Source organism: Pogona vitticeps, chromosome 4 (genome assembly GCF_051106095.1).
Source record: "Pogona vitticeps strain Pit_001003342236 chromosome 4, PviZW2.1, whole genome shotgun sequence".
NCBI classification, from domain to species: Eukaryota; Metazoa; Chordata; class Lepidosauria; order Squamata; family Agamidae; genus Pogona; species Pogona vitticeps.
In genome coordinates this window covers 74884796-74905121 of record NC_135786.1, presented here as the reverse complement: position 1 = coordinate 74905121, position 20326 = coordinate 74884796, and the positions used below count along the sequence as shown (strand labels likewise).

The window sequence follows — 20326 nt, the reverse complement described above, 5'->3', positions numbered from 1 at the left end:
AAATAAAAAGAATACAGAAATATTTAGATGTTTAGCACCTCCCAGTCCAATAGACTAAACAATGAGAGAGATCAAGAGATCTTCGTTACGATCAACGGAACAGATAAGGCTAATCCAAGTTAATATTTTGGACTGGTGCTTCCAGAATTCCTTTGCCTATATGCCTGCTAGCCACAATGGCTCAGCAATTCTAGGAGTTGTAGTCCAATATCGTTTTCAATTGTTTTATCCTAGTGTTGCTTCTGTTTTTTAAATTTGTTCTGTATCTTGTGCCATCGTGGAATTGAATATGAGGGCAAGTATAAAAATGTTTAAAAGAGAAATGGTGGTTTAAAATTATAAACATTGATTTAAAATTCTAAATATTGGAGTCTGGTTTAAGATTTCTTAGAAACTGCTCATTGAGTGAAATAATACAATTATAAAAGGAATGAATGCAGAATCAACAAAATGTTGTGTTGCATCTGCTATACCCAGCATTCTGCATATAGAACTCCCATTCTTTCGAGCCTGTTGGCCGATATATCTTCCAAATCTGCTCCAAAGTGATAATGGCTTCTGGGTGGAAAGGGGGAAGGAAAATTCCTCTTGTGTGAGTGAAGGGAAGTCCATCCAGATAGCATTGGATGTATCCCTCTGGAAGAAAATGCAGTGTTCCCCTGGTACAATTCATTCATGAAGTATACTGTGGCAAGTGATTTTCTCATTAGAATTGCTATCATCATGCAATTCCAAAGTAACTGAGAAGTGCATGTTTTGTTCTGGATATTTTTGTTTCAGAGCCATTTTTAAAAAATCATTTCAGGTCCAGGATCTTGTGTTCAACCTCCATATGATCTTGTCTGATACGGTTAAAATGAAAGAGCACCAGGAAGATCCAGAAATGCTGATTGACTTGATGTACAGGTAGAGTTTTACTGGGCTTGTTGCTATCTAAGAAAGCAAAAGTAAGTAAACATGCACTTACATGAATCTTCTGGTTGTTATTTTTTAAAACTAGAATTGCAAAAGGCTACCAGAACTCTCCAGATCTACGATTAACCTGGCTGCAAAACATGGCTGGGAAGCACTCTGAGAGGAGCAACCATGCCGAATCTGCACAGTGTTTGGTCCATTCTGCAGCACTGGTTGCCGAATACTTAAGCATGCTTGAGGATCGAAAATATCTTCCTGTAGGGTGTGTTACATTTCAGGTAATTCATTTTTAGTTATTCTCATTCAGAGAATCGCAGCACATTCTTAACTAAAATAGAAGTTGGGTTCTCCCTTTGTCCCATGGCAGAGTATGGGAGTGTTTTGGTGTTTTTTTTTTTTTAAAGACGTCTTCCCCATTGCATGTAATGGGGCGATTTTGCTGCATCAGTTCCAAGTTGACATATTGGAGCTGCTTTGGCCTTGGGATCTACATAGCTTTGAACCCAGGAGTGTCATATGATTCCTACCGGTGCTCATTTTGCACTCTCGGAGCTCTATGGAGGTGAACAGGAACTGCTGAGATGAACAGGACAAGGAATTATGCTGCTATGGGTATCTGAAGTAACTACGAAATGGTTGCTGTAGGTTTTTCAGGCTGTCTGGCCGTGTTCTTGAGGTTTTTTCTTCCTAACGTTTCGGCAGTCTCTGTGGTGTATGTGTTTAAGAACACGCCCAGACAGCCCAAAAAACCTACAACAACCATTGGATCCCGGCTGTGAAAGCCTTCAAGAATACATTAAATATGAAATCTTACAACTGGAGAGCTGGAAAGGACAGCTTTGCTGTCCTCTGAAGATGCCGGCCACAGAGACTGGCGAAACGTTAGGAAAAACCACCTTCAGAACACGGCCAAGAAGCCCGAAAAACCCGCAACAGCCATTAGATCCCGGCCGTGAAAGCCTTCGTGAATACACTGGAAAGGACCAGACCAGCCCCTGTCAAAGAGGCACAATGAGGAGTCAAAGACCCAACCTCTGGGCTCAGCAGCCAGATACCTAAACCATGGAGCTATCTTGCTGTTCTCTAACTTAGTGGCCTTGTTGATATCATGGGGATCAAGACCACTAAGGCTTAATCTGGGCGCTGCACTCGCTGGAAGCAGTAGAGAGCAGCAGAAATTACTGGTTTTTAACCAGAGCTTGAAAGTAAAGAGTTACAAATAGTACTTATGTGCAGGAAGTTACTTTTGACTACTGAAATGGTGAGGGATAAAACCTGGGACCTCTTGAGCTACAACCACCCATGGAAAGCTCTAAATCACTGTCACGATCCCACTTGGCCCCCGCTTGCTTCACCAGATTAAGAGTTCATGCTACCTGCCCCTCAGCTGCCACCAGTTGATTACATCAGCATTACTTATTGTGACGTAGCAGGCCACTCTGATGTCACTGCCAACTCAGGCCTCTCAGAATGCCCACCACACTACTTCACTCTCGCTGCCACCAATTGAGATGACTATTTAAGAAGGACAAAGGTTTCCTTCAAAACAAAACAGGTTTATTGAAATAACAAAATAAAATATGTAAATCACAATTAGCTAATCAATATGTCAATCACTGTATCTGCTTGTGTTGCCATGGGTACTGACTCCTCCCCTTGTGTATTATCTTGTCCCTGCTGGACACAGTAAACAGCTTTAGGTTTGCTTAAATTTACTTTTTGTGGTAAAAATTCTCTATTTTCTCTGTTTTTACCACACTGGGACGCAATGTGACCTTTTTCATTACATTTAAAGCAGGTTCTAACATTCCATTGATCATTTCCAGCACCTTTTCCTACTTTTCCCTCCAAATTTTGCCCTCTGGCTTGGCTCTGTTCTGAGGACTTTCCCACAAAATGGCCGCCAACCTTCTGCTGGTTTTTAAATTGTCCTTTGGGATATTTATTAGAGTCCTCCCAAGTTTTCCTCACACCTTTTCCCTCAGAAAAGCTGGTTTTTCGTATCTGGGAAATGAAATCAGCAATCTCCCCTGCCTGTTTCAAATTCTGGGGCTTCTTGTCCCTGACCATATTTTAGTTCACCATGTAAGAGAGAATAAAACTGCTCCAACCCCACAACATTTTTCAGATCCTGAACTGTCTGAACTCCCTCCTGTAACAGCCATTTGTCTAAATATCTGGACAAGTTCACTCCTAATTGTGAGTAAGACTCCTCAGGCTTCTTAGTTAGTGACCTGAATTTTTGTCTCAGATGTTCTGAGTTTATGCCATACCTGGCAAACACTAACTTTTTGAATTCAGTATAATCTTTTATTAATTCGATTGGCATCTCCGCATATATCTCAGCCAGGCCTCCACTAATTTGGGATCTCAATATAATCATCTTTTCAGATTCCCTCACTTGAAAATCCTCACACGCTCTTTCATACATCACAAGGAAAGATTCTGGATCATCTCCCTTCCTAAAAATTGGGAATTTCTTCAGGTCTGCCTTAGATAACTGACTCCCCTCAGAGTTGGCTCCCCTATTATTATTGTTTTGATTTTCCAATTCTAACCTTCTGAGTTCATAAGCCATACGTTCTCTCTCTAGTCTTTCTTCCCTCTCCAATTTTTCCCTCTCTAATTGTGCCTCCTTTCTCTCTGCCTCAGTCTTTCCTCCATTTCTAAGGCCAGTTTCTCTTTTTCTAGCTCCTTCAACCTGTATTCATGTGCTTGAGCTAATTCCAACTTTCTGAGTTCTGTTGTGTCTTCCTTTGAGGAGTTTTCTCTCTCCTGATCTGAGGTGAAACCTTCAAAATCCCCATTTTCCTCATCTGACCCAGCTGCCATTGCACAAGGCACCTGTTCAGTTTTCTTGCCTCTAGTCAAAGGCATTTTCCTCTCTTAAGGCTTATTATTCACTTTTAAAAGCCTTGATTTAAAAAGTCCACTTTTTCCCTGTCAGTGAGTGTCTGTGTTACAATTTAGCTCCCAGCACTCATCCACTGGCAAGCTAGCTACTGTTACTAGGCCTCTGCCTCCAGCTAGGCCTCCCACCAAAGACAGAATTTTTTCTTTCTGCCTCAGGCAGCAAAATTTTAAACACACAGCTTCCCCCTTCCCAGGCTTAGCTGTTTTGAGTCCCCTCAGCCTCACTGCCCTTGGCTCCGCTTTGTCCCATCAGAGTTCTCCCTTAAACTCAGGACAAGCTAGCCAAACTGCCACAGATTTCAGCTTTGGGCCACTCTTTCCACAGAAATGGTCACCACAGAGCTTCCCTGTCTTAGTCCCCAATCTGAGGTCCCGCGCCCTTCTACTAGACTCGCTCCCCGTGAGACAAGTCCTAGAAGGTTACCCACGTATTCACTCAGACCTTCCTAACTAAAGACCCCTGCTCTGGGCACCTTTCCAGTCAAGGCTTCACGGATCTTCGAATCCCGCTGCTGGACACCAATTTTATTGTGACGTAGCAGGCCACTCTGATGTCACTGCCAACTCAGGCCTCTCAGAATGCCCACCACACTACTTCACTCTCGCTGCCACCAATTGAGATGACTATTTAAGAAGGACAAAGGTTTCCTTCAAAACAAAACAGGTTTATTGAAATAACAAAATAAAATATGTAAATCACAATTAGCTAATCAAGATGTCAATCACTGTATCTTATTTAATCAATCACAGACTTCCCTCACTAACCACTTAGGCACGCAGGCCTCTAAACAAGCTCTTTCTCTCTCACACACCAGATCTGATCTCTCACACTCTCTTCACACCACTTTTCTTCCAACTCCTCCCCCTCCAGCTCCACCCTCCATAACCCCATTGGCTGATGATCCACTGCCCAGCCGTGACGGACAAGTGGGATCAGGGCTGCCTGTTACACCTATTATTAATAATCAAGGTCCAGGCCATATGTCATTTTAAAAGAACCAAATAGAAACTGTTTATTGTTACGGATGTTGGCAGGACAAGCAATGTTGTTAACTCTTAAACAAACATTCTCCTTTATCCACTCTCAACCACCACTCTCCTGCTCAAACTCCAGAACTTTCAATCTCAACTCTCAATCTCCCTGACTAACTCCTCCTCCTCCTTCTGAGTCTCTTATATCTCGTGACTCCACCCCTCCAGCACTCTCATTGGTCTATGCAGATAGCATATGAATATTCATGCCCTGGGCAGACACCGCAATCACATCCTGCAAGCTCAGCCACACCAAGCTCTCAGTCCAAGAGACATAAAGCTTCAAAGCCCTTGAGAGGCACTCACATGGGGAAAAACCCATATTTCAGATTACTGTGAACATTTCAATATATTATATTGTAATATTGCTTTTATTCTTTCGTGGCCCTTGCTGGAACTATCAGCATTGCTGAAGAGTCTAGTGCCAACAGAGCAGATGGACTCTTCTTTAGAACCCGTTCTAACTTCATGGAGTCCCATGCTGTGGAAGAGTCAGATATATGAACTTCTGCTACTGCTGCTAAGCCATCAATGAAGGATCTTGATCCTAGTACTAGGAGTAGTTGATACGGGTGGTGCACTGAAGATACTTTGTCTGAAGACCACAAAATAATAGAGCCATTCCTGAGAGGAGACATTGCAAGTGGGGAGGAGTTTGGAGGACCCAGGCTTACAAAGTGTGCTGCTTATATACTGCCCCATAGTGCTTAAAGCTCTCTCTGGGTGGTTTACAATTTAATTATACAGGCTATACACTGCACCACTCCCACTAGCTGGGTACTCAATTTACTGACCTCAGAAGGATGGAAGGTTGAGTCAAGCTGAAGCCATCTACCTGGAACTAAACGTGGGTCATGAACAGAGTTTGGGCTGCAGTACTGCAGTTTAAACACAGTGCCACGAGGCTTAAGTGGCATTCAGGCAAGATTGAAGTGGGCAGTATCTTAGCACAGTCCAGATATTGTGTTGTGAGAAAGGATTATCCTCTATACAGATATAAAGAGTTACTCTTTTTTTGTTCTAGACTATCTGGAATTCACTCTAATTTCTAATGGCTTTTTTATTTTCACTATGTCATAGTCCAGAAAAGCACAATATGGTCTGTTTGGCTTCAGTGTAGCAAAAGCTGTTTTCATATTATATCTTATAAAAGAACATTGTCCGAACAGGAAATGTAAAGAAACATTTAGCTGTTTGATGGAAGGTTTAAGACATAGACACTATTAAAGTTGGAAATAAACGTTTTATTTCTCCTCAGAATATCTCCTCAAACGTTCTAGAAGAATCTGCCGTTTCAGATGATGTTGTGTCACCAGATGAAGAAGGGATATGCTCTGGAAAGTATTTTACAGAAGCAGGACTGGTGGGATTGCTGGAGCAAGCTGCAGCGTCTTTTTCCATGGTAAAAGAGTTTAATGCATGTCTTTAGTTTGTTTTAGACCTTTGTGATTGTATAGTTTCAGCGTGGAATGTTCTACGCATTAGAAGATGTGGGATGCACACCTCAGAAGCACAACACAAAGTATCTCAATTTGAGTGCTTACATTTCAGCAGCTTAATGCCACTGAATTTTATTATGTGGGGTCATTGAAGAACAAGTGGCATCAATTCACCTTGTTTGTGATCAGATCACACATTTTTGGTGCTGGTGGAAGAACAGCTCAGCTCTGTTTGCAAACAAGCCAGAATGAACCACAATCCAGCTCTGGTTAGGTATATTCAGAATTTGCTACGAAACCAGTAGTCCCTGGAATTCCTAGTCTCTGAAACTGACCTCATCATGACATCAATCAGTTGCAACCGGATTCAAAGGGCTTTAAATTTTAAACAGTTTCGGATCTATGTTTGCCATTGCTACTCTGTCTGCTAGAAGCCATCTGGACTGAGTCCTTTCTAAGATATACATTGGCTAGTGGAAATGTGTAGGAGGCTATTAATTTGATGCCCCAGAAGAGATATAAAGAATTCAAGTGGTGTAGATTTTCCATCCATTCAATACAGTTCTCTTCTGCCCTGGGCCCTATTGAGTCTCAATGGCGACAAAAGATAACCTGATGAGTTAAGGAATGCTGTTCTGCACCTCCCAAGAACACTGGTGAGGTCAGAAGGGAAGGAAAATATAGACAAGTTACACTTTTGGTTGGTTTTGTTTTTAAAGGGAAAGTCCATGGTATTTGCACACCTGTCATACTCTGTATCTGTTTTATACTCAGGAATGTGTGTGTGGATATATTCCTGAGGGGCAGGGAGTGGGTATCCATCCAGCATAGCAAAAGCAAAAAAGCAGTGGGCTGTAGTTTTTAGAAGCTCATGCCAAATAAAACTTTTTAATCTTCTAGGTGTCATGAGACACTCTGTTGTTTTTTGTGTGAATATAGAATATCTTCTGAGAAACAGAAAATTATGTGAAGGTATATTGCTGCCTGCATGTGTCTTTGAAAGCACCAGGCTAATTAAACCACTGAAATAATGGTTTTGCCCAAAAACAAAAGCAAAACTTTGCTTCCCAGACTAAACAGTCCATACAGCCAGCATAATTTTTTTAAAGTTCTGGTTCTGTGGTTTGGAACAAATGTACAGTGGTACCTCACTAGACAACGACCTCGTAAAATGACCAATCCACATGACAATGAGGTTTTGCGATCGCTGTTGAGATTTGCAAAACAGTGATTCTAATGGGGGATTTTCACTGGACAATGATTTGGTCCGTGCTTCACGGACCGTTCTTTTGCAAGATGACGATTTTTACAGATGATTGGCGGCTTCGCATAATGGCTTTCCTGTGTTTTCGGGACCGATGCTTCGCAGGACCGCCATTTTAACAGCTGATCGACACTCGCAAAATGGCTTCCCTTCTCAGGACAAAGATGTATTTTCCCCATCGGAATGCATTAAACGGGTTTCAATGCATTCCAATGGGGAAACGGTTTTCGCATGACGATTATTTCTCTAAACAGCGATTTCTATGGAACGGATTATCATCGTCATGCGGGGCACTCCAGCCTAACTGTTGTGTGGGCTGTTTATTTCTGTTATGCAAACCCTTCAAACTTAGGGCTAATGTGTGATCTGAGAGCTTGCTATGGAGGCTTCTGCTATGTTTCATCTGGCCTTCCAGCTACAGTATGTGGCTAGATGTCCAACGTCAGCACTTTCACATGTGACTGGTATTTTTAATATATAGTTTTTAACACACAGTATTTGCATTTTATTTATTCTTCCTTTGAATCAAAAATATCCCAAATGAATATTACAATTTCATTTCTAAAGGATTTCAGTCACATATTTTCTTGCTTGCTTTTTGTTGTTGTTACTTATTCTCTTACTAGATCCATCTCTTTTGTAGGCTGGCATGTATGAAGCCGTCAACGAGGTTTACAAAATTCTTATTCCGATTCATGAAGCGAACAGAGATGCCAAGAAACTGGCTACAATTCATGGTAAACTCCAGGAGGCATTCAGCAAGATCGTTCACCAGGTAATGATTTGGGATACTGCCTGAAAGATCTGCACAGAAGTAATTGTAAAATGTATTAGGATACATTTCCCCTTTCCCCTGTACATTGCCCCCAAGCCCTACCTGTGTTTTCCATTGTCAACAAAATACCCTAATGTAAATGACTCTGTGGACCATGTTGCAGAACCAGCAAATTTAGAAAAATATCCAGCTGGATCACTTCTGTTTTTCTATGCTGGTCAAATGACTGTTCTGCATTGTTTTTGCTTACAGGCTTTGAATCTATTCTGTATCAGTGTTATCTAAACAGAAGGCTGATTTACAAAATACAGAAGTGTCCAGTTTAATCTCAGATGTTCCTTTCCCCCTTTGTTGGGTCATGTTGACTGAACATCCTGGGGATTTCCATTTGTTCTCTTAACAGTTCCTATTTCCAAACTAGCTTCCGAACTTGAGGCCAAGGTATAGAGTTCTGAGGAATTCTAGCTAAGTATAGCCGATGGTCAGCAGCACATCTGGGAGATATAATCCAAGAACATTTAGGGCCACAGGTTTGGGAACCACTCATACAACCTGTCACTTCCTTTGTGGAGACTGTGTAACAACAGATGGTCCTACCTTTGGGTACCAAAAGTGGAATGACATGTGTCATGGAAAGCTGTGGCAAGGAGCAAGCAAGCAGAAACATCTCCTGCAACAGGAGTTGTCTTAGCTAAGATTAAACTGGATTTTTAAAAAGTGGAATAATTCAAAATTACTTCTTCCTTGGCAGTCTTCAGATAGCAGATCTTAGATAATAGATCCACCATTTCTGGACAGTTTCTGGAACTTACACCTGCCTAAGTCTCTGTATTTGTTTTATACTGTATATAAATAGCTCAGAGGGTTCTGTGCACACCATTTCCCCCACAGTGAAGTCTAGAGAGCAGCATTTTTTTTAATATACTGCTTGGCATCCTGTTGTGAGCTTTTGGGTTGTGCTGGAAATGAAATGCTCCCTCTTCTCATGGGATCTCTTTAGCATCAGATCCACTCCCCACCTTTCCAAAACAGCGTATCTCAAGGATATACTCCTCTTCAACCAGCTCTTACTTAACCATTGTTCCACCTGACTGATACTGCTAAAGCTTGTTTCATTGTAAACATTCAAAACCAGGATGGGAAGTTTACACTGGCAGTCATCTTGGCTGGCTCCTGGGTTGTTAACTGTATTCTGTGTGTCAGGAGCATTGCTATCTCCACATTGGCACTGCTGGATTAAGGGATGTGCATTTCATTTCTGTTACATTTTACTTTCCTAAATTAACACAATCTTAAATATAAGAAATTTAAACCCATTTCTCGTATTGAAAATATAGTTGAGTGAAGTATATGGAAAATGAACAGTGTAAAATCAGATAGGGGTATAAACAGTGCTGACACAGAATGAATGTTGCCTTTCATACATTTGTTAGCAAATGAATTTCATTGAACAATTCAGCTTTCGGTGCAAATTTTAAAATCATCTAAGACTAATCTGGCTTTGACTGGCAGAACCGCAGACTGGAATGGTGAATGTGCTGTATTAATGGCAGCTGCTCAGATAATATATTTTCATATTTGATTTTAAGGCTACAGTGTGGAGTTGCTCCATTCTGTAATTCATGGGTGGAAGAGGGCTGAATGAAACAAGAGGGCTATTTTAAATGTGCAGCAGTCAAAAAAAAATTACAGTATGACGTTTGTTCAAGTAAATAGCAGCATGTTGTCAATGGTCATGTTTTGACCTTTGAGTTCTAATTTTTTTTTCTGTGACATACCTTTTGTTTTTGTTTTGCTTTTGTTACACAGAGTACTGGCTGGGAGGTAGGTGATGTTCTAGTTAGTAATGAACGCTAATAGATTGATTTGATGACTCCTGCCAATGCTTTGCCCACATGTGCTAGCTGTGGGTATTTCTGTTGCTGATTGCTATTGACATGAGTTAATTAACCAACAAAATATATAAAAAAAGTGTTGTGGTCATTTTGGACAATTTAGGTAGTGCATGAATGCCTCTTTATTATGACACTAATGAGGTTCTTTGGTGAATGAGCCACTTTTTACCCATCACTAGTTTGTTATTTTTATATTCCATTTCTCATCAATATTGACACAAAATACCATCTCTTCCTACCATGTTTTCACCCCCAACACAGGGGTCGATTTAAGTTCTAACATTAAAAAACATTGAATGCCAAAACAATTTATTGTTGAAAAGATTTCCACTCATATGATAACATAACTGTAATGTCTGTAAAATAAAAGGACTCTTCTGTTAAGTGAAGTTTTGAGGAAGAGTGAAAATAATGGGCCAGTTCCAAAATCCCTGGGAATTAGGTCATGGATTTCAGTGGCTCTTCAATAGACTCCATTGTTTTGATTCTGTCATGTATGTAATTTGAGTTCTTGTCGAAGTTTTCAGATAACCTAAAGCATTTAGATCCAGCATACATCTGAGCCTGAGCCACAATTTGCACCCCCAGTCCATAACACAATCAGACTACCAAAGTTTCAACACTGAATGCAACCCACCGATACTTTAAGCTTTGGGTTGCGTAAAAATCCCTTTTACTATTCCCTTTTTATTAAGCTGGTGGCCACTTTCAGATCAAGGTCTTGACTTAATAAACCCAGATACATATGACCTTCAAATATTTGTGTATGGCTAATTTACCCCTTCCATTGTGTGAGCAACAAAGCAAATCAGGACATCTTCAATATGTCGGCTGTGAAATTATGGCCAAAGATGTTTAAAAAACAACAACCTCAAAACTCACACAAAGAAACACAACACCAGAATAGGAAGCTGTGGTTTAAATTTGGTTTCTATAATACAATCTCTTTGGGAATCATTAACCATAATTATTGAGTTGACTGCAACAAGAAACTGAGGTGATTCTTCACTTGTTTGTTGGCTCAGTGAAGAAACAAACCAGTTGCTTAAGCTTGTTAAGCTTAGAACTTGATTATCTCAGCTGGGCTCATAAGAAGACTCTTAGTTTCCTATATATGTGTGCAGTGATGACAAAAAAGAGAGCCTTTAAAAAATTTTTGTCCGTCAGGTTTTACTGGCCCATTTCACATTGTTTCTTCTGTTTAAACCCTAAATTGCTCTTAAAACTGTGATAACTTTGAAGCTTATTGCTAGACTGCTGTGACAGAAGTTTCTTGATTTTATCTTAACATAAACGTTCAAACGTTCAAACAAGCAACTCGTGTTGTTTGGTTTTAATGCTTTTGGTAGCTTTTATATGGAAGAGAAATTCACCAGGTGTTGATTTTTCATCTGCATCTTTCAGACAAAGAGAAGCACAGAAACCCCTTAAAGACCTAGTCATATCTTTCCACATTTAAGGACACCAAGATTGGGATAAGACTGTTACCGAATAAGTGAAGAATGTTCATTAATTGTAGTTTACCATGTGCCACATGCTTTAAAGCAGGGGTGCTCGGACTACATGTGACTTTGTACTGTGCCATTAATATAATTAGATTCCCCTGCTCCTGCCAAACAATATAAATATATATGTTCTTCTCTGGAAACAAAGGTTGAGTTTCTACTCCTGGATAAGCAATGCATCTTCTAAATAGGTTGCAAAAGGCCCCTGGAGTGTTAAACATCCGCAAAACACTCAGTTTTCAAAACCAGATGTGGACCTCTGGCCACTTCTGGTTTTGTTTTCTCCTTCCGGTATTTTTGATAGACCATGCAGCTCCTGGCCTATCAAAAATAGCCATAGGGACAAAATAGGCCATGTAGCTGCCAAAGTTGCCCACCTTTGCTTTAAAATTGAATTGTTTGCATGTTGAGCAAGGTGTGTCCAAGCAATCTTCTGGTAGGTTAAAGAGAACCCATGATTTTGGTGTTTGTTGGCACCTGCACCCTCAGTGTTCTGGGTTTTTTTTTTTTTCTTCCTCATTCCTAATAGGGAAATTATACAGGCCCTAAAAGATGTCAGGCTCCAGGAAACTATACATGTTGGAAGTGGCCCAGAAGTCACAGTTTGAAGGAGGTCTTGAATCTTGGGCGTGGTCTAATCTCCAAAATAGCCCCAGCTCGACACAGCTAAAGATTGGACAGGGTGCCTTTGTAGAAAATTATGGCTCATTACAGCTCAGCTTCCTCTCTGCCTCCAGCCCTGTTTTTATTCACATGGTTTGGAAATGGGTATCCTAAGTAGTGTAGCCATACTGAACATCTTTGCTTTCTTCCTTCCCACACGTTTGTTTCTTTATTTGTTTCGGCAAAGTAAAAGTGCCTTCTAGTACATTAGAAGCACTCAAGTTCTATGAAAATTCAAAGAGCTAAAGCATGTTATTAAGTTAGTAGGGTCTATTGAATTCAGTGGAACTTGAGTGCTTGTAAATTTTAAGCACAACTTTTAAAAGCTCAATCTTCATCTAGTAACAATAGAAGTACATCCATATATTTCTCATGCAGATGAATTTAAAAGAGGTTTTAAGAATTTGTGCCTAGCTGAAAAATCTGTATCTTGCTTCCCCCCCCCCCTCTTAGTATATAGACTGGATTTCCCATTTACACCCATAAAATAGGCTTTGCAATTTATGATCTCTGCTTTTAATTTTCCCTGGCCAGTGTTGCTGTATCCTCTTCAAACTTAAAACAGACCCTGCTTCTTTCTTCAGAGCTTCACTTCAGCTTTACAAATTGAGCTAGAGATTGAAACATGCTATTAGTTGCTTCAGATTTTCTAACTGCCCTGCTAGAAAGTGATAGTTCACATAAATTAATTTTGTCCCCAAATACAAAGGAATGGCATCTCTTTGTATGACGTTGCCAAACAAATATAACTGTTTAAGCTGGCCATTTGGACTGTAAGTGGAAGTTGGTATCTTTTTTGGTATGATTGCAATGAGAAATATAGACCCCACCCCCACCAGTGAACTGCTTGTTTGAAGTAGAGCTCATATAATTTTGTTGGTTCTATCTAATCCAAACACTATGGCCGGAATCCTGTTGCTTGTTCCAGGTAAAGCAAACTACTGATAAATCAGCAGTTGCATAAGACCCATTGAATCAGTTGGTTTACACCAGCTTGGACTACCGATAGGATTTTGGCCCATGTTTTTCTGGTGGTGAGATTGGCACAGTCCATAGCACAAGAGACAAACCATTGCACGAAGACAGTTGATGATGAGTTACCAGTTAATGAGACGACAACCTGTGAGCATTTTTTCTGATCAATTTGTGTGATGCTAAATCGACCCCTGAAGTGTATCACATCATCAATTACAATTTTAACCATCATTCAGTCATGTTTTATTGCATGGTAAAACACACCCATGGTTTATGTTCTTCTCCACTGCTTTGCACTTGATGTTTCCTCTTGCTGGACATTTTCCTGCATGTGGCCTTTAATACCCATTGCATGCCTTTTATCCAGTTCCTAATTTTTAAAGTACTTTTTGTTTGTTTATTTGTTTCTTTGCTGCCAAATGCTGCTTATTTGTTTTGGATTTTCCCTAATTGAAGTACTTTCTGTTTTCTCCTCTATTGCCCTGGTTGCTGATCCTCCTCCCCACTTTTACTATTGTCTGTTGTGGTAAGTTCCTACTAAGTTGTTGGTGATTTTTTTTAACACCATGACATTTCCCAATAATTTCATTTTACCAAAGACTTGTGCCAGCTCAGGGGTTTATAAAATGCCACACAAATTCATGGTGGTTGCGCCTGTATGAAAAAACTTATGAAATAAATCCATAAATTGGTCTTTTAACAGTGCTAGGTTACTGTGCTAGATTTCTTCCTCATGGCCAATGGAACAGCTTTCAACTCTGATATGAATTCAGCTTTTAGATTATCCAGGAAACAAATGATTAAAATGAAAGTCTCATTATGATGGGCTCTCTGTTTAATTGTTCTCTTAACTGAGATTTGGAACTTAGGGGCATTTCATCTCCCTAGAAAGAAGGCCAGATTTGATGGACATTTTTGTTGCTCTTGGCTAAGTAAATCCGGCTGGCATAGCCTTTGGTTCATGAGCAGGAGGAGCCTCTTAAAATCTTATACCCAGCAAATATTTACCATGCATAACAACATATTATGTACCCTTCATATAAGTCATGACGGCTGTTATACCCACTCTGCCAGTTCTGTAATGACTCTTCAGCGTTCACCTTCATTCTCTTTGCCTCCCAAGGTCCTATTATTTTTCTCAAAATAATAGATGTAAATGCTTTATAATAACTTTCTGTCTCATAACTGCATTTTAGCACCTCTCAGAAACAAAGACCATGGAGTATTAATTTGTTTTATTTGCTTGAAAACAAGGGTTTAATTTCTGTTAAAACCTTTGGTCGAAATTGTAGAGCTTTCATGTATTTAGAACACACTTGGAACAATAACATGATGTCATATGATGTTATTGAAGTCTCCATATTTTTTTTTGCTTGTTAGTGGAACTTTGTGCTTTGATTCATGTGTTGCACACTTTCCAGCATGCTCTGGGTCAGCATTCACTAAAATCTTCCAAGCATTGATCCATCAAGACATTTTCACTTACCCAGCCCCCAGTAAGTGGAAGCTATATGGAAAGACCCTTTCTTTTGAACACCATCCCCTAATTTGTCTCAGGTGACCATGGTTAAAACATTGTGATATTCTATATGAAACTCTTGTCATTTAGTGCTAATTCATTGTATAGCAAAAAACATTTCCCCAATGGTTTCATGGTGATTCTGAGATTATTACTCTTATTTATAGTTATTTGCAGATAACAACCAAAATCCTGTTGCTTAGCTTTGTAAATTCCACTAAAGGAAGCCAATTGCATCAATGGAAATTTAGTGAGTCAAGTCCTCTGCAACTTCCATTGATTCATTGATTAGTAAGTTTCAGTTAGAAGAGGCCCATTTGAATCAATGGAAGTTGCAGAGGAGTTGACTTGTTAAATCCCTGCTGAATCAGTGGGCTTACTGTAGTGCAATTTACTGTGCTAAGTAACAGGATTTTAGCCATTGTTGTATAAGAACGTCCGTTGTGTATACTCCACAAGTAGGGTGACTATAAACTTAGATGTAATGAGCAGTTATGATTTTATGTTACATTATAGCAATGATTCCCAAACTTGTAACCCCCAGGTGGTCTTGGAATGCAGCTCCCGGAAGCCCTGAGCACTGGTTATGCCAGGAAAGGCTGGTGGGAATTATACGTAGTCTCATCTGGGACTACAGGCACATCTGGGGTGGCAAATTTGGGAATTATTGCATTCTTTGTTATTATTACAGTTTTATACCACCCCATACGAACAAGAACTCTTGCGGTGTAAAGCAGCCAGGATGTCAAATTTCAAAAGAATAACAACATAAAAATCAAGCATATTTCTCTGTTCAATTTGCATGCTGAACATATCATATACAGACTGCACTTCTTCTAAGACGATATTGTTTTTAGTGCTGTTAAAATTCTGTACAAACACAAGTGTTAACCAATTGAGGTATGATTAAGTATAAGATATGAAGATGTTTTAAGAAGTCACGCTTACTTCATAACAGGAAACAACAAGAAGCATTTGCTATAAACGTGGGAAATGAATGTCCCTTGTTCATCAGATTATATAGGGGAAAATTGGAAGAAGAACATTGATAGGACTAGTTTTGTGCTACTGCTAAAACTTTGAATATAAATGGCTCTCTCTATATTGATATAGGGCAGGAGTGGACAGTATTGGCCTTCCAAATGTTTTTAGATTCCTGCTCCCATCAACACATTCAGCATTAACTGTACTGGCTAGGGCTCATTGAAGTTGTAGAAGTAAAAACCTCTCAGCAATCTATTTATTTATTACATTTTATATCTGACCCATTTACTGTAGTGAGCCACTAGATGAATATGAATGTTAGCATAATACAGTATTAACATGTTAGAATGTTAGCCGTAGATGTCACCAGTCTTGCCACTGGGTAGAGAGAGGCAGCAGGCAGATTGGCTGCCTCCTGCTAACAGGGCCCATACGCTGCTCTGGAGAGCTGCAGTTGCTCTGTGTAGCCCTTCAGAGGCAGCCATTTCCAAAATGAAAAGAAAGATGAGTGTAGCTATAGCTGTTGCTGCAGGTGCCCCTTTCCCTAAAAGGAAGATACAGAAGCATCAGTGGCCTAAAAGAGCAGAGGAAGTGGTAAAAGTGTCCACCCACCCAAAGGAAGTGTGTGCATTATGTACCATCAAACCAGTTCCAACTGATGGCAACTCTAGTAGAGCTTCCATTATATCTGAGATATTTAAGCGATATTTTTGTCAGTACCCTCCTCCCTCAGTGAGTTTTCATGGCCAAGAGGGGATATGAGCTGAAGCCTCCTTGAGTCCCAGTCAGACACCCTGTCTACTCCACTGTGCTGGCAGTCCGAGAAGGTCATGATGTATTTCAGCATCCCAAATCTGAAAGGGAAGAGGAGCTGGCAGGGTGGGGCAGCAGTTTATGGCTATTTCTCTTCTTCCTCTAGCGTGGTGCCATCACTGCCATGACAGTGTTGGAGACCAGTCTTAGCTTACCTTCCTATCTTATGCTAGTCATGCTGTCAGTCTCTTGCTAAGCTAGTTCTGACACCCAGGTCCTTTTAGTGACTCTTGCTTCTAACATAAAGAAAATGATCCACTGTACTGTAATTTCCTTGAGGGGACCACTACAGTAGTTTGTGAAATGTTACTCTGAGTGGAGCACTTGTTGCTACTTAGTTATACAGTGGGGTATTGACTTGAGAACTTAATCCGTATTGGAAGGCGGTTCTCAAGTCAAAAAGTTCTCAGGTCAAATCTGCGTTTCCCATAGGAATGCATTGAAAACCATTTGATCCGTATCTGCTCTTTTCCGTCCATGGAAACTAATGGGAAGCTGCTATTCCGCCTTCGACCACTAGAGGGGGGATATTTTGTTTATTTTTTTCTTAGGTCAAGAAAGGTTCAGGGAAGGCAGGGAAAATACAGTCCAGGCAGTACAGTAGCAGGCAGTCCGAAGACTGTCTCCCAATCCACTCTCGAAATGCTGGGAGGAGTGAGGAAGCAGACAGGCACCCTTTTCACTGGCCAACAGTTAACTGAAAGTTCACATTTTGCACTTTCCCTGCCTCCCACGTGGGTTTTTTTTTCAGTTCTTAACTCAGATCTAAGTATATAAGTCAAGTCAATATTTTCCTATAAGAGTGGTTCTTAAATCAAAATGTTCTTAACTCAAGCCGTTCTTAAGTCAAGACCCCACTGTACTGATCATAGGCTGAAAATGAAAGCCTGCCGTTTTCTGCAGCATTTTGGCATCTGTTTAAGACCCTGACTCCCAGCAGTCTTCACTATTTGCTTAAATTGCTCAAGGCACTGGCACATAGGAGTTTCATGCTCAGTTAGGCTGTTTTATGAACCTGTTCCAATTTTGGATTTGTTACGACAGCAGAGACTTTGCTTACATCCAGAGTAGCTCATCTGTTATTGGAGGTTTTCAGACTACATTAACAGTTTAATTAGCACTATTCATCATGAGGGCTAGGTGACTTATGGAAAGATCTGAAAGGTATTCAGAAGACACTTTTTTGTTAGCCCTTGCTACCCTTAGAGAATAGTGGAGAAGAGTGAGACAGAATCGCCACGGTGTAGTATAAATAAAAAGAAATTCAACGTTTATGACATAGGTTTATAACCTCAACAATTAAAAAAGAAGCAACTCGATTCATCCCTAGAGTAAATGAACATGGAACCTCTCATATGGGACAAATACCGGACATGTTTTGATCGAGGCATTGTTCATTTTGAATCACCTAGCAATACAAGCATACTTTCTCATAAAAATATAGAAGAGCACCCAGCTTCTCAGCCTAACCACCAAGAGTAGAGAAATAGCAGTGTAAAACAATGTCAGATTTAATATGTACTGACATTTTGTTTCTCTTTGCTTAACCATAATCCTGCCAATCCTTGGTTTGACGGTTACCTGGGCATCATTAGGGACTGGGTTTAGGCAAGGTGACTGAGAATAAGTTGGCCTTGGCTGGTAGAGCCAAGGACCTAGAAGGACCGGCCACTCCTATTCTTACTGAAAATTACAGCTCCTGACTTTCTATAGCTTATGGATTTACTCTGTTCTTGGAACCTATGGGTATTTGATAGGTTGCTGAAACGATGTACCTTTTCCTTCAGTTAATAATCCAGCAACCATAATGCATGCCTTTGCACTCTTGCACATTGACTATGGAAGTGTGTTCTTCATTGCATATCTGTAGTACTACCAATGAAATTTGTCTAATTCTGGGCATGGACAGTTGGCATTCCTGGCTCTACACTGACTTCCTAAACAATTTGAGATGCTCTAAATCACTGGTTCTTAACCTTGGGTTACTCAGGAGTTTTGGACTGCAACTCCCAGAAGCCTTCACCACCAACTGTGCTGGCTGGGGTTTCTGGGAGCTGCAGTTCAAAAACATCCGAGTAACAAAGGTTAAGAACCACTGCTCTAAATGGCTTACCATGTGTATATTTTGGAGTCTTCCTTGTGCTTATCCTTAACATCAGTGTAGGTAGCAACATTCTTCTGATCAGCAGCATTAATACCTTAGCATAGATGCAGTCATGCCCATCTTATTCAGGTTCATTCCATTTGTGGAGCAAACAGATCCAGCAGAGGTTTTCCACTGCAAGGCAATAGTTTCTGTCGTTCTTCCTTCAGCTCCATCATCACCTCTGCACTGTTTTAGAGTGTTGGAGGAGATTTGATAGAGGAGAATGGGAAGGTAGTGTTAGGGGAAAAGGGGGAATTGGACAAAATTGCTGCCCTGCCCATTTCTTCCAGCATCAGCAGAACTTCACTGAGCACAAATCTGGCTCCAACAAATTGTGTTTGAATTGCAAGGTCATGTATATGATGATCCACAATATGGATAATTTCCTTCAATCCAAGCCTGAATGTTCTTCTTAATCAATGCCCTTTCTCTTCAGGCTAAAACCGGAAACAAGTTGGTAGCTTGGTTTAACCCTTTTATACCTCTTCTATTTTTCTGTTTTCTGTTAAACATCTTTTGAAACATGTTACTGGCCCAGAAGCATCAGGATAGGGTGGGATGCAAAGTTCAACAGATAAAAAAATTAAATAAAAAGGAAAAAAAGTGATGCACTGATTGCTGGAACGTAGACTGTGCCATGAGAGTAAAGGTGAACATTTGGAGTCATTTCCTCAACTATTTTTGCATGCAGTGTGATTTTTTTTTCTTTTGCTTTGGGGAAGAAAGTTCTTAGGTTTGGTGGCTTTCATTTCAAAGTACTTGCTACTGTCTTTCAGTTATATTTTGTCTTCCATGAAAAGTGTGTTTTCCAGGATTTTCTGGCATAAATGTTTGATGTGTTCAGTGTGTGCAATGTAGTTCTGGTCCAAATGAAAACACCCAAGTGGAGCCCATTAAAAGAGCAGCTCTGTATCTACCATAAGAAAGTTTAAGACGATGATTCTCCTCAAAAACCATGTGCTCAGAATATCTTATCTAATTTGTGTTCCTTCAAAGTCAGCTCCCATACTAAAGGAGATGCTTGGTGGACAGTTGACATATCACTTCCAGATCCCCTGAAAGCAGAAGTAGGAGTGTGTCTTCCATACTAGAAAGGGTGGGTTGGCATTAAAAAAATAAGAACAACAACAACGGAAAACCCCAAAACCAAACCCCAGAATGTGAGAACAATCCATGCAAATGCATGGAGACTTGTGATACCAAATCTCCTTTGCGTTGTAGGCTCGGGGAAACCCTTATAACTGGGAAGTACAAGTAATTGTACTTGCAGTGACATTTTATGGTTGCAAGCACAAGATGACTTGAGGGGCTGCAGCTACAGGAAACTTTTGTAATAAGGTAGCTTCAGACCCGGTTTTACTTTGTTTTCACCTCTACTAGTGGATAAAATGATATTAAACAATTGTTAATTTGGCCATACACAGATAATAAATCATGAGATAGGCCAGGGGGGTAATATAGCAATGATACAGCACGATGTAGTTGTGT

General features: G+C 40.3%; 1 protein-coding gene across 10 annotated transcripts in view; it reads left to right on the top strand.

Moving 5' to 3' along the window:
- DOCK7 (dedicator of cytokinesis 7) overlaps positions 1–20326 on the top strand; it is a 157008-nt gene that overhangs the window by 127889 nt on the left and 8793 nt on the right. For 4 of the 10 annotated variants that reach the window (XM_072997730.2, XM_078392936.1, XM_072997728.2 and 1 more), the window contains 4 exons: positions 806–906; positions 1001–1193; positions 6119–6262; positions 8207–8338. In XM_072997730.2, the coding sequence (XP_072853831.1) occupies positions 806–906; positions 1001–1193; positions 6119–6262; positions 8207–8338 (570 nt within the window). The other 6 variants (XM_072997729.2, XM_078392935.1, XM_072997726.2 and 3 more) reach the window with 4 other exon arrangements.